This window comes from Vidua chalybeata, chromosome 1 (assembly GCF_026979565.1).
Source record: "Vidua chalybeata isolate OUT-0048 chromosome 1, bVidCha1 merged haplotype, whole genome shotgun sequence".
NCBI classification, from domain to species: domain Eukaryota; kingdom Metazoa; phylum Chordata; class Aves; order Passeriformes; family Viduidae; genus Vidua; species Vidua chalybeata.
In genome coordinates, this window is record NC_071530.1 from 150,311,169 (window position 1) to 150,324,016 (window position 12,848).

General features: G+C 43.5%; 1 protein-coding gene across 16 annotated transcripts in view; it reads right to left on the reverse strand.

The window, feature by feature from the left end:
- TSNARE1 (t-SNARE domain containing 1) overlaps positions 1–12,848 on the reverse strand; it is a 456,023-nt gene that overhangs the window by 288,890 nt on the left and 154,285 nt on the right. For all 16 annotated transcript variants that reach the window (XR_008430352.1, XM_053939861.1, XM_053939852.1 and 13 more), the window contains one exon: positions 8,572–8,641. Coding sequence is in view for 15 of the 16 variants with exons in the window: in XM_053939861.1 (XP_053795836.1) it covers positions 8,572–8,641 (70 nt within the window). In the remaining variant the exon portion in view is untranslated. The remainder of the gene's footprint in view (positions 1–8,571; positions 8,642–12,848) is intronic.

The following is a 12,848-nucleotide window of genomic DNA, read 5'->3' on the forward strand; positions in this document are numbered from 1 at the left end:
CATCTCATTGTTTACCCAGATCTGTGCTCCAAATGGCATAAAGACCACAGGACACTGCTGCAGATCCTTGGAGCAGGTGTGCAAGGACGTGGGCTCACACAGTGGTAACTTCTCCTGCTCCTCATCTCCCTTGGAGACCTTACAGCCCTGGTGTTCAACCAGCTGGACCTAAAGCCAGTAGGCAAATCTGCAAACTGGAGATGGGAACAAGGATATGTGGGAAGGCTTGGGCTCCAAATCAACGCAGTTTTCACCAGCAGTGAATGTGCTGTTCTTCCCTTGACTCTGCAGAGCTCTGAGAAGGAAAACCAGGGTGTCCTGGTGGACAAGAAGCTGTCCATGAACCAGCAATGCCTCTGTGGCCAAGAAGGCCAATGGGATCCTGGGGTGCATTGGGAAGAACATAGCCAGCAGGTGGAGGGAGGTGATCCTGCCCCTCTGCTCAGCCCTGTGAGGCACATCTGGAGTGCTCTGTCCAGTTCTGGGCTCCTCAGGACAGGAGGGACATGGAGCTCCTGGAGTGAGTCAGTGGAGGAGCATCTCTCTTGCAAGGAAAGGCTGAGGGAGCTGGGTTTGCTCAGCCTCAGGAAAAGGCAATTGGAAAAGGGACATCCTCAGCTTCTGTGGTATCTGCACTGAGGTGTCAGAGGATGGGCCAGGCTCTGCTCTGGGGGGCCCAGCAATGGGACAAGAGGAACAGGCAGGAACTGATCCCAGGAAGTTCCACCTGAACGTGAGGAAGATCAACACAACCCCCTGTGGTGCCTTCCAGCCTCCCTCAGGCTGTGATTTTCTGTGATTCTCTCACCCACCACTGCGCTGAGGAGAGAATAGAAACCATAAGCTGAGACCTGAAAGAACTAAAAAAGTACTAAAAACCAGCAGCAGCAGCAGTAAGAGACCTTCAAGAGATTATTGGTTATCCCCCAGATGCCACCATTCCTTGTCATCTCCTGGAGAATCCATCTCTTGCCATAAAAAATCATTTCTCCATTACAAAAGGGTCTGCAATTCCCAGCCTACATCTCCAACCCATCCTGATGTGGGAAGACACTTTTGCTTTGACCAAGGTTTCTGGCCACCGCAGAACTCTGGCAAGGACAATTTTGGGAGAAAAACACTGAAAAGAAAAACTTTGCTGACAGATTGATTTGTAGTGGCCATTAGAAACTGCCCGAGCATGTGAAGGGATACTCCAAGGACCTCTCTAAGCAGGGCAGGCAGTTCAAAAGTGTATGAATTTATCATCATTGGAGGATTCTGCAGTTCATCACCAGCTTTTGTAATTTATCACAGGGATGTCACATATCTGGAGCTCTGGGATTCTTAAGGGTGAGATCTGTCACATAAATACAGTTATTAAGGCAGCAAGTGTATTATACAGTTAAATGCAAATGTTGCAATCTGGCAACCCATTTTTACTGCCAAAACCTAGAAGGTTTTTCCTGTCAGAAATTGATGCCAGTAGCGATAAATGGGGGATAGATAAAGTTAATCCGACTGCTTTGAGTTGAACAGGGAAGGTATTACTTTGAAGGGTTTAACATATTAACAGAATCAAAACGACATTTCAAAATATTTATGGAAATATATTTTTTTAAGCTTCTACAAGCAGTATAACAAAACCATATAAAACATTATTAAATTCTACCCTTAATTAAACATGCTGACACTTAAAAGCTTCTGTCTGATTTACTTTAACAAATCTTCTTTCCGTAAATTATGACTTTAAAACATCATTCTGCTCTAAATGGATCTGCATTCCAGAGGAATCAAAATCCTTTTAGCAGATGCTTTAAAAAAAAAAAAAAAGCTATACCTCCAACTTATCAATCATAATGGTGAAACAAGAAAAGAAGAAGGAAACAATACACGTAAATGATAAAACTAACTGAGGGAAAAAAGCCTTTACTGTTCCCTGTCAATTAAGAAAAGCTGAGGGGCATGGATCCATCCACCTCTGCAGCAGGTTGGTGAGGCTTCAAGCCATGAGGAGAACTATCCAACCTCCCTGGAGTACTCAGAGGAACAGGGGAATGTCCAAAGGTCACTTTGGTCCAGCTAAGGTACAAATGACCCCACAGCTCCCCCCAAAAGAGTTATTACGTTTCTTAGTGTAATATGAGTTAGGTGGGAACAAACTGAGTCACCTCAATCATTCACCCTGAAGGTGAATCACCAGTGCCAGTTCCCTCATGTGAATCAGGGGGCCACAGAGTGTCACTTGAGATGTCCCAGTGTGCCACCACACCTAATGCTGCAATTTCAGAAGTGAAAGAACTTCCGCAAGTCTTGTGCCAAAATTGCCAACCTGTCTCAGACACCCTGGGGCACCCCAACAGCTCCAAGAGTCACCAATCACATCCTGGGCTGCATCATAAGAAAGTGTGGCCAGAAGGTCAAGGGAGAGGGTTCTTCCCCTCTGCTATGACCTCATGAGACCCCATCTGCAGTGCTGTGTCCAGCTCTGGGGTCACCAACATCGGAAGGATGTGGGGCTGTTGGAGTGAGCCCAGAGAAGACCAAAAAGATGCTCTTTTTGGTTGGTGCTCTTTTTGGAGGGTTGGTGCTCCTCTGGTCTGGACCCAGTCTGGGAGAGCTGGGGGTGTTCACCTGGAGAAAAGAAGGCTCCAGGGAGACTTCAGAGCCCCTTCCTAAGCCTAAAGGGGCCCCAGGAGAGCTGGAGAGGGACTTGGGAAAAGGGATGGAGTGGCACGACAAGGGAGAATAACTTTGAAGTGAGAAGGGCAAGTTTAAATTGGACATTGGGAAGAAATCCTTGGCTGTGAAGGTGCTGAGACCCTGGCACAAGTTTCCCAGAGAAGCTGTGGCTGCCCCATCCCTGGAAGTGTTCAAGGCCTGGATAAGACTTTGAGCAACCTGATCTAGTGGAAGGTGTCTCTGCCCATGAAAGGGAACTACACAGTCTTCAAGGTCCCTTCCAACCCAAACCATTCCATGATTCTCTGACCTTGCCAGGATGAGCTGAAGCTTGACAGAGTCCAGAGACCAAGAAAATGTAGGCAACCACCTTTAGGTTCTTATCCATAAGAGGGTGTAACAACCTGTGCCAAGCAAGACTCACAGATGAGTCCAGTCTGTCACAAACTTAATGATTCTATCCTGAATGTCAACAAATGTGTCAAAAATGTTTCTACAAATCCAGCAAAGCACCTCAGACTGAGCCTGAGACCCCTAAAGAGCTTGTGGCTTCAGTCTTGGACAGAGATGTCCCTCTTCCCAAAATCTCCCCAAACTGACAATACTTCACTCTAGGCTTCCATCAATTTTAGGGTGGCAGAATAAACTGATTAACTGATTTTACTGCTCCTGAAAAAATCTGCTGGCAATGATGCAAATTTCCTGGGGAAGGGTGAGGAAGATGGAATTCCCTTCAATCCCAGTAAAGAATATAGCAATCTATATGTGCATGCCCAAGGTAAAGTGGTGCTCTGTGAAGCTAATATTTGACCAAAAAACAGGTAAGAGCAGCCACACAAAAGCTGCACTTTCAGCCTCTTCCAGGACTGTTGAGTTGTCTCACCCTGAAGCAGCTGAGATCACAAACTCAGCTTCCCCACTTGGGAAATGCTTTGAAACTCCTTCTGTGGCCATAGGAATTCTCTGCCATGCACCATCCTAACCAAGATTTTGTATCAGTTCAGTCAGAAAAGTAGCTTTGTTCTCTCACACTGTACAGATGTAGAGCTGAGCCCTCCCTGAGGTGCAAGAAAAAAAAAATCCTATGTATTTCTATAATGTGCACTTTAAAAAAAAACTTAATGCCAGTGGGAAAAGTGAGGTGAAAGCTAGAAGTCCTTTTTTTTTTTTTTCCTCAAATCAGGAGAAATTAACACTTTTTTTTTTTTTTTTAGCAAATCTCATCAGTGCTAAAAGCCCCAAAAATATCCTTCTTATAACTCGTCCTTAAACAGGCAAATTCTTCTGCAAGTGACTAGTGAAGGATGCCAAAATCCTTCACAGAGTGAAGACTCATGGGCCACATCCCAGACACACCTGAAAATGGTGAAAAACTGTGATTGTGACTCAATGTTCTCATTCCTCTTGACCTTGCAATGACACAAGATCAAATGTCCAAACTCCTCCCTGAGGTGAGCAGTGCGGAAGCCTGGTTTGGAAAGCCTGGAGCACTTCTGTAGCCACCCAGCCTCCAACAAAAGGACATCAAGGACCTCTCATTACCACTTTAAGCTCAGTTTCATGGCTTCCAGGTGGCCAGCAAATTCCTCTTGCAGCCTGCATGGCCACTGTCATTTTCTTGAGATCACAATAAGACAGGGTCAGGTAGTGTGAAAATGAAAGACTTTAAATTTTTTTTTCTTCTAACACACCTCTCAGAGAGCACTGTCCAGGTTAGAGGGAGGCTGTAGGAACCCAGGGCAAGGGGAATATCCCCCTGTCTGCCCTGGGCTGCTCTGAGTCCCAAGAAAACTCTGACTTTGACCCTCATACATGGAGAAGGCCTCCAAAGCTTCAAAGTAAACTAAAGACCACAAAAGTGTGAAGTAGATTGTAAGGATTGTAGAGAGTAGTTTAGTATGTCACATGGGTGAGAAATTTAGGTTTTAGGATTTTTTAGCATAGGTAGATATGTATATCTTGTACTTGTCTTGTAGATAGGTACAAGATAGAGGATACAGGGTGCTGTCTCGAGTTCCTTTCTTCTTTCTTCTTCTTCCTTCTTCTTCTTGAGTTTGGGTAATATCTTGTAATAGGGCAGAAAAATTCGCATTGTGGGTCTTTAAGAGTCAGTTATTGGGTTAGAAAGAGACACAATATAAGTGTCACTTCTTATTTGGGTAGTTTGGTTTTTGATTAGACTTAAAAGTCCTTGCAACATGAAGTTATTAGGCATTTTTGTGCTGTTTTCCTACATGCAAAGTCTGAGCGCAGACAGCGTACTGAAGTCATGATAAGATAACAATAAAACAAGAACCTAAAGACCGAAAAAGTCCTGTGCGTCTACTTTTCCTAACAAAAAACTACTTCAAGAGAGTTTCCCCCTGTCAGGGGAGCCCTCAAGGAGTTGCCCAGCGTAGAGCCCACAAACTCACAGAGACTTTCATTTCCAGCCACTTTGTGGAAGGTCTTGGGAGACCAAAGAGCTACACACCAGTCAAAAGAAAGGAGACTGGTTTTCACTGCCTTTTGGAGACTGTGCTCCACCTGGGTGTTTAATTTGATTTCCCTAAATTAAAAACTCATCACCTTCAGTGCCTAATGTTGGAGAACCCCCTCATCCCACACACTCTAGCTGAGGAGGCAGATAAATGCCTTGGAAGCCTGGATTATTAAACCAAAGGTCAGAGAGAAAACGAATCAGTCGATTTTTCCTGCATCACTGGAGAAAGCCTCAGCTTTGCCTCCTGGCCTTAGCTCCTCATCCTAGCTCCCTGCACCTTTTTTCCCTTTGCTCCCACTCCCTTCCCAATTAATCCAGGGTCAGTTGCATTCAGCCAAGAGCTTTGTTTGGGCATTTACATTTCACTTGCCAGCACATCCAGCTCCAAGCATGCAGCCCACAAATATTTGTGCTGGCTCTGGGAAGAGCTTCGACCAGGATTATTCACTTTGGGTCTGATATATTCCCTGCTCACAGCAGCAACCAAGTCTGTCTCACTGACTAGAGCTGGCACTCCATGTGGGATGAACTCTCCCAAATTTACTTGCCACAGATACAATCCTTATTCTGAAAGACTCAGCTCTCAAAAGCAAAGAAAACATTTCAGAAAAGGGAATAGACCAATTTGACAGTCAGAATCCTCCTCTCATCTGATGCCTTTGTGAGTCCTGCGCTCAGAAAGTCTCCCTGAATTTGGCAAGGAAGCAGGTAACTTTGGGTTTTTTTTCTGTTTTTTCAGGACCCTGCAGCTAGGTAAGCAAACACTTCTGCAGTTTACAGTCCAAAGTAATGTCCTGTGTGGCAGAACAATTCATCACTAATCCCTATTCCCAAATACTCTGCCTTCCCTCATCTGCCTAATTTTAGGCAGCCTCATTTTAGGCAGAGTGACAGCCACTTAACAAGAAAGTAGAAACTGTGGCAATTTTACTACTTAGATACCCAAAACCATGATGGTTTTCCTAACAGCCAGGGCTATAAACCTGCCAAATGTTCCCTCACAGCTCCCATCTTCAAAGCTAGAGGGTGTTCAAGGAGAGACATGCATCAGCCTCTGAAGGAGAGGGGTCAAGTGGCAGAGGAGGAAGATTAAGCCATGATTTGCAGCCGTGGAAGCAGAAAGCACTGCCCCAAAGGTCTCACCTGAAGAGCTGACCCTCCTGAGCAGAGATCTATGCAGCCCTGCCAGCTCTAGTGATTCATGGCACGCTGCTTTTTGCTGGTGCAGCTCTCAGGAGAGACAAGCAGAAGTTCTTGTAGAGCACTCGAGGCTGTTGGCCTGGCGATGAGAAAGGGGGGCAGTGGAAGAACACTAGGGCAGGATGACAGGAAGGGAGGATTGAAGGGAAGGGAGCTGTTGGCCCTCCTCAGCAGAGCACCCTGGTACTGCTCTGTATGGAGATACCAGAAGCCAAATGGGAGAAATGGGAGAGCCATTAGACCATGGGGAGAGGGGATGAACCAGGAGACAGCTGGAGGAATTCTGGGGCTGGTGACAGGGATAGGGAAGCACAGTTAAAATTTTAAAAACCTGCACTTAACTATCTGGACAATTAACCGTAATTCTGAGATCAAAAAATAATTAGTGCAATTATTGCCTTATGCATCTATTTATGTAACTGCTCAGGAAAGAGGAAAATTATCTAGCCATGTTTCTGGAGTGCTCTGAAGAGTCGAGGAATTGATTCTTTAATTAAATTTGAAAAAAATTAGTTTAGGAGAGCAAACACAATATCTGCATGATACAGAGTCTTTTCTGGGTTAAGGATCTCCAGCAGGTATTAAGGTGCTTTATGCTGCAAATAATTTTGTACATGTAAACATCTTTCCTGATTGCATCGATCTCCACAGGCTGACTTTTTACTCTTACATCCTCTCCAATCTCCTAAATTTACTTTCAAATATTCTGACTATTACCATTACTATTTTTAATCCTCTGGTTTGGAAAACAGGGTATATGTGAATTAGGGCAGATCTGATGCCCTGATGAAAGCAATGGATTGGAGAGAAAAGGAGAGACATTGCAAACAGGTCTGAGAGTTTATATTGCATAGAGAAGGTCAGTCAAGTCCCTCAGGTAAATAAAGAAATAAACCCCAAATTCTCCTCTTTCTTCACAGCCAAATCTCAGCAGGAACAGCAGTCACACACACATGAAATCAGAGACATATCCTAAACAGTTGATTTTTGCCCGCAAGCTACTTGAAGGGAGGCACCTTTAATAAATTGTGCTACATTTGGAAAAGTCATTTGAATTCTGCAATTAGCACACGTACAATGAGAGCTAACTGTGCGTGTTTGTGTGTACACAGCTCTGGAAGAGGGAGTTTAATGAACTGTGTCTCCTGCAACTGCAAATCAAGTTTCATTTTGTCAGCGCTGTGCCACGTGATGCTGTGATGCAGCTTCCAACACCACAACACAGTTTTCCTCCCATAAAATATCCTCTCCCTCTTTTAATTTTTCATAGAATCATGGAATAGTTTGGGTTGGAAGGGTCCTTAAAGATCTCTTGGTTCCAATTCTCCTGCCATGGACACTTTCCACTATCCCAGGTTGCTTCAAGCCCCATCCAACCTGGCCTTGGACACTTTCAGGGATGGGGTAGCCACAGCTTCTCTGGGAAACCTGTGCCAGGGCCTCACCACCCTCACATGGAAGAATTTCTTCCCTAATATCCAATCTACATCTACTGTCTTTCAGTTTGAAGCCATTTCCCCTTGTTCTGTCACTACATGCCTCTGTCACAAGTCTCTTTTCTCTTTCCTCTTGGGTCCACGGACCTTGGCCAAGTAGAACTGGGGGGTAAAGGAAAAGGAACAAGAAAAAGCTACAGAAACATCTGTTTTGGTTTAACTCCAGCCAGCAGCTAACCTCCCACAGCTGCTCATTCACTCCTGACTCGCTGGTGGGGCCTTGACTCTGTGTAAGAGCTGCTCAGCAGTAACTAAAATATCCCTGGATTATCAACGCTGCTTTCATTGCAAATCTAAAACACAGCCTCATACTGGCTACTGTGAAGAAAATTATCTCCATCCCAGCCAAAAACAGCACAGCTTCCTACTCCAGCTTCACTTTAAAAATAAATAACCACCAGCCCCAACAACAACAAAAAAAAAAAACAACAAACAACAGAAAAATAACACCTCCAAGAACCACAGAATGCCCTCTTTCACCGTGGGCCATCTTTTCTGTGTCATCTCCACACTATTCTCTGCCACCTGAAACCAGCACAAGCAAAGCTTTATACGATCAATACACATCCTACCGCCATTCATCACCAAAAGGAATGGAAAAAAATGAAGTAATCCTGACAAAAACGTGTCCAGCTATAATGAAAGGGTGGAAGGAAGGGTGAGGATAGATGAGGGGGAAAAATGAAAAGGCTGGGACAAAGAAAAATCTGCAACAATTTAAAACAAACTCACAGTCCATCCTGCAGCTCTTGAGTATCGTTCGAGGTCCCCAGGGATCGAAGACTTCTTTCCAGAGAGGTCACTGTTAACAGCAGAGAAAGAAAAGATAAAGAAGCAGCACACCTTTTCAGAGGAAGAAAAAAAAATACTGGACCTTAGTTCAGATGTTTGTCTTTTAATTTCATTTTTTTTTTTTAAATACAATTAAGTATCTGAACAAGTAACCAATGAGAGAAAGGGGACAACATCTACCAGTAGCCACAGAATGATAATTTGGGTCCTTTGGAAGCATAAATGGTGAATCCATGTAAAACATGCCATGACATGATGGAATATGACCCCTTGTCAGGAAAAACTCAGTTCCATGGACCTTGCACAGATCTCTGACTCTTCCAGCCTTGAGGTGACACAGAATTGTGCACTGAGCATTTCCAGCTGGAAAGGTGCCCCTGGTGAAGAGGCAAGAAATTGCATAATAACAGTTTATTGCTCTGAATAATAATTAAGAAGCAGAACACTGATGCCTACTCTGATATCTTCCATCTTCTTGTTCAAGACGCTAAAACTCAAAATGTTTTCTATCTTTCAGCTCAGAAATAACGGAAATGTGATTATATCCTGTGTTTGCCCTCCAAAACTTCTTGGGCTTTTCCATCAGGAGAAGAGAATACCCTAAAAGCAGTTGGAAGGTAGAAACACGGTTTGCTTTGTCATTTGCAATTATTTAAGAGTTAAGAAATATCTATATATGTGTGTGTGTATATAAAAGCAGACATCTAGGAGTCCTGTTGTCTTTTTCCACCCTTGAATTTCACTGTCTCAATTCACTTTCTAAGGAAGAACAGGTCACTGCTTCTGGACTTAGCACAGCCAGCAAGCAAAGCACTTCAAGATTTCCCACAATGGAACAGGTTAAATAAATTACATTCTTGATATCCACATGTGGGATTTCGTTCAGGACATTTCCAATCGTAAAAACCCGCAGCCCGTTATCAGTCACGCTTCAATATTTAAGGACAGAAAAAAGAACAGATTAAAAACATGGCTCAATTATTTCTGCAGAAATTTAAGAAATCCTCTGTTTTAATAACTCTACAGACTTGGACTTGGCCTGTAATTTTGAACAAGTCACTTAATTATATTTCCACTGTCAGACAAAATCCTCTCTTCTCTTTTGGGCTCTGCTGGTTTGACACCAAAAGTCACTAAACAGCATAAAAAGTAACTGATGTGCCTGAACTACGTGAATATGCAAAAAAAACTTTGAACACCACCATATATTTCCATCAATGCTAGGTCTCAAGAACAGATTTTACTGCAGAGTTTGGAGATTCAGTAAGATAAAGCCTCAAGGAATTGTATATAACTGAGTTAATAATTATTTTTCTTTGCTGGAAGCACAGTGTTCTAAAGAATAAATTGGAAGTTTTCACTAATAACCATTTGCTACTGTAGAGGGACACCACTGACCCTGCAGAGATCTCATGAATACTATAATTCCCTCTTTCCCTCTCCACAATCCTAACAAATCAATTTCCCTTGGAATCCACATGCAGTCCAGTTCAAATACAAAATTTTGCATCTACTAAAAATACTTTTGGGTCCATCAATCCTTTGGGACAAAGCAGAGTGTGGTCCTTGGAGAATGGACAGCAAGTCAAGGTACAGACAGGACTTGTGTGGACACTGAATTTGTAAGAACAAGTTAATGTCATGCCTGCAAATCCAGAACAAAACCAGCAGCTACAGCCTCCATGAACCTTTCTAACCTGACCTGCAAAAATAAGGACAATTCAAAGTTTTACTGACACCTGCTTTGGAGAAGATTGGAGTGGGAAGCAGTTTTGCTACTGAACAAAACAGTTCAAGACTTCACACTCAAGCCATTTTACACTGAGGCAAACCCAGCATTTTGGAAAACTTACAAAATGGTGAAAAGAATATGAGACATGAATGTGAGAGGTGAGGAAAGCATTCGTCAGATGAGAAAGTGACCTGAGATTAAGTTTTTATCCAGTAATTTTACCTAATATTCCAATTCAAAGACAGTATTTAGACAACTAAATAAATGTCAGTTGTCCCAAACTGACAAGATATGCACTCTGGAGACACCAAAGATTACCATTTGATATGGCTCTTATGTCGAAAACAGCAGGACTAAAACTCAAACATGACTTTCCTGAATCTCAGGAAAGCCAAAAGTACCCGGGGCTGCATCAAAAGAGGAGTGGCCAGAAGCTCAGTGGAGGTGATTCTCCCCCTCTACTCTCCTCCCACGAGACCCCACCTGGACTGCATCCAGCTCTAGGGCCCCCATCCAAGCAGGATGTTCCCCTGTAGAAGAAAATCCCTGTGGCCATGGAGATGACCACAGGGCTGGAGCAGCTCTGCTCTGAAGCCAGGCTGGCACAGCTGGGATTAATCAGCCTGGAGAAGAGAAGCCTCCAGAGAGAACTTAGAGCAACTTCCAGTGCTCTAAAGGAGCTCCAGGAGAACTGGAGAGGAACTCTGGGCAAGGGCATGAAGTGATAGGACAAGAGGGAAAGGATTTACACTGATGTAGGACAGGTTCAGATTGGATATTAGGAAGAAATTCTTCCCTGTGAGGGTGGGGAGGCCCTGGCACAGGTTGCACAGAGAAGCTGTGGCTGCCCCATCCCTGGAGGTGTCTAAAGTCAGACTGTACAGGGCTTGGAGCAACCTGGGATAGTGGAAGGTTTCCCTGCCCATGGTAGGGGAATTGGAACCAAGTGATCTTTAAGGTCCTTTCCAACCCAAGCCATTCTATTATTCTATAATTAAATCTGAGCTACTCTGGGCTAAATCTAACTTGCTTTGACCAAGAATGAATTTATCAAAATCTCTGCAGCTCCTTTGCTGGATGTGGAAAATCTCTCTCAATATCCCAGTTCTGGTCATGTGAGCAGTAGTTTTTGACCAGAGGAGCAAAACATCAAGCTCTGCTGGAGGGATGTGTGAAGCCATTCTTAAAACAGGAATCTTATTTTAAAAGTCTTGTTCTTTTTGTTATTAAAAGGCACGCTCTAGTCCATTCACAAGGCATCGGTGATGTTGGAGCTGCACTGATTTACTACACAGAGAGCTTGGCCCCCAGTTTCCTGTGTCATTGCAATCCTTAAATCAGTGGGGGATAAGAAACCATCCTGAGATGGCAATGGAGACTCTATCACGCCTGTGGGATATGGAAAAATCCTTTGCTCAGCGTTTAAGATCAAGGCAATGGGACTGCACATGGCACCAACCAGTTATGGGCAGTCATTAATGAGTGAGCAGCAGGAATTAGAGAGGCAAGAGACCCATTAGAGAGTTCAGGTTCTCCATCTGGCCAGCACAGGCCTGATTCCTCCAGTACATCCTCCACTGACCAGACAAGATGCACCAGAGCAACTCCATTTAGGAGTGTTATTTATTGTACTTATTTATAAGATACTCACTAAGAGGCAGCTAAAAGCTGCACATGAAAAGAAATGCAGGATCTCGATAAAAGTATAGATGATAAAAAAAAAAGAAAAAAGCCATAAATGAGACAAATTCAGGCAGTATTTGAGCTCCTTTTTGTGACCTGATAAGAAAAATCAACTAAACTAAAAAAAAAAAAAAAAAAAAAAAAAAAAATCCCAAAACATGAAAATTGCAAAAGTCAAGGCACTATGTGACAAACTGGTCTATTGGAAGGTGTCCCTGCCCATGCCAGGGAGTTGGAACAAGATGACCTTTAAGGCCCCTTCCAACCCACACCATTCTATGACTCTATGATTCTATGAACCTTCCCCATTTTCAGCAGGGACAGCCCCAAAAGATTAAGAGAAAGAAAGCAGATGCAAAAATTAGGAAAAATCTCCCGCTACCCCTTCAGACTTTTATAAGAGATGGCATTAAAAAGTGTATAAGCTCATGACCTTGCAGCAGAGTGATCCAGTAGCAAATAAACAGAACCAGCTGTCCTGGCTAAAATTTTTATTCAACAAATGAGGAAGATTTCCATTTTCATGGCAGAAAAAGGGAGCAGGAAGCATTTATAGGTGAGAATAATCACAATCAACTCAGAGCTATAAAATCCCCCTTGGTCAGGAAGCAAGTCCTGAAGTGCCCAAGAAGAATTTAAATCACCCCAAAGGCTCAGACTTCTGTAAAAAGAATAAGGACAGCAAAGAGGGACAAAGCACACAGTGTTTATTACTTCTGCAGTGTTACTCAATAAAATTCAATGGTGCTTTAAAATCCTGGTACAAAGTTGACTTCTTGTTTCATTAAAAACAGTCATTCCC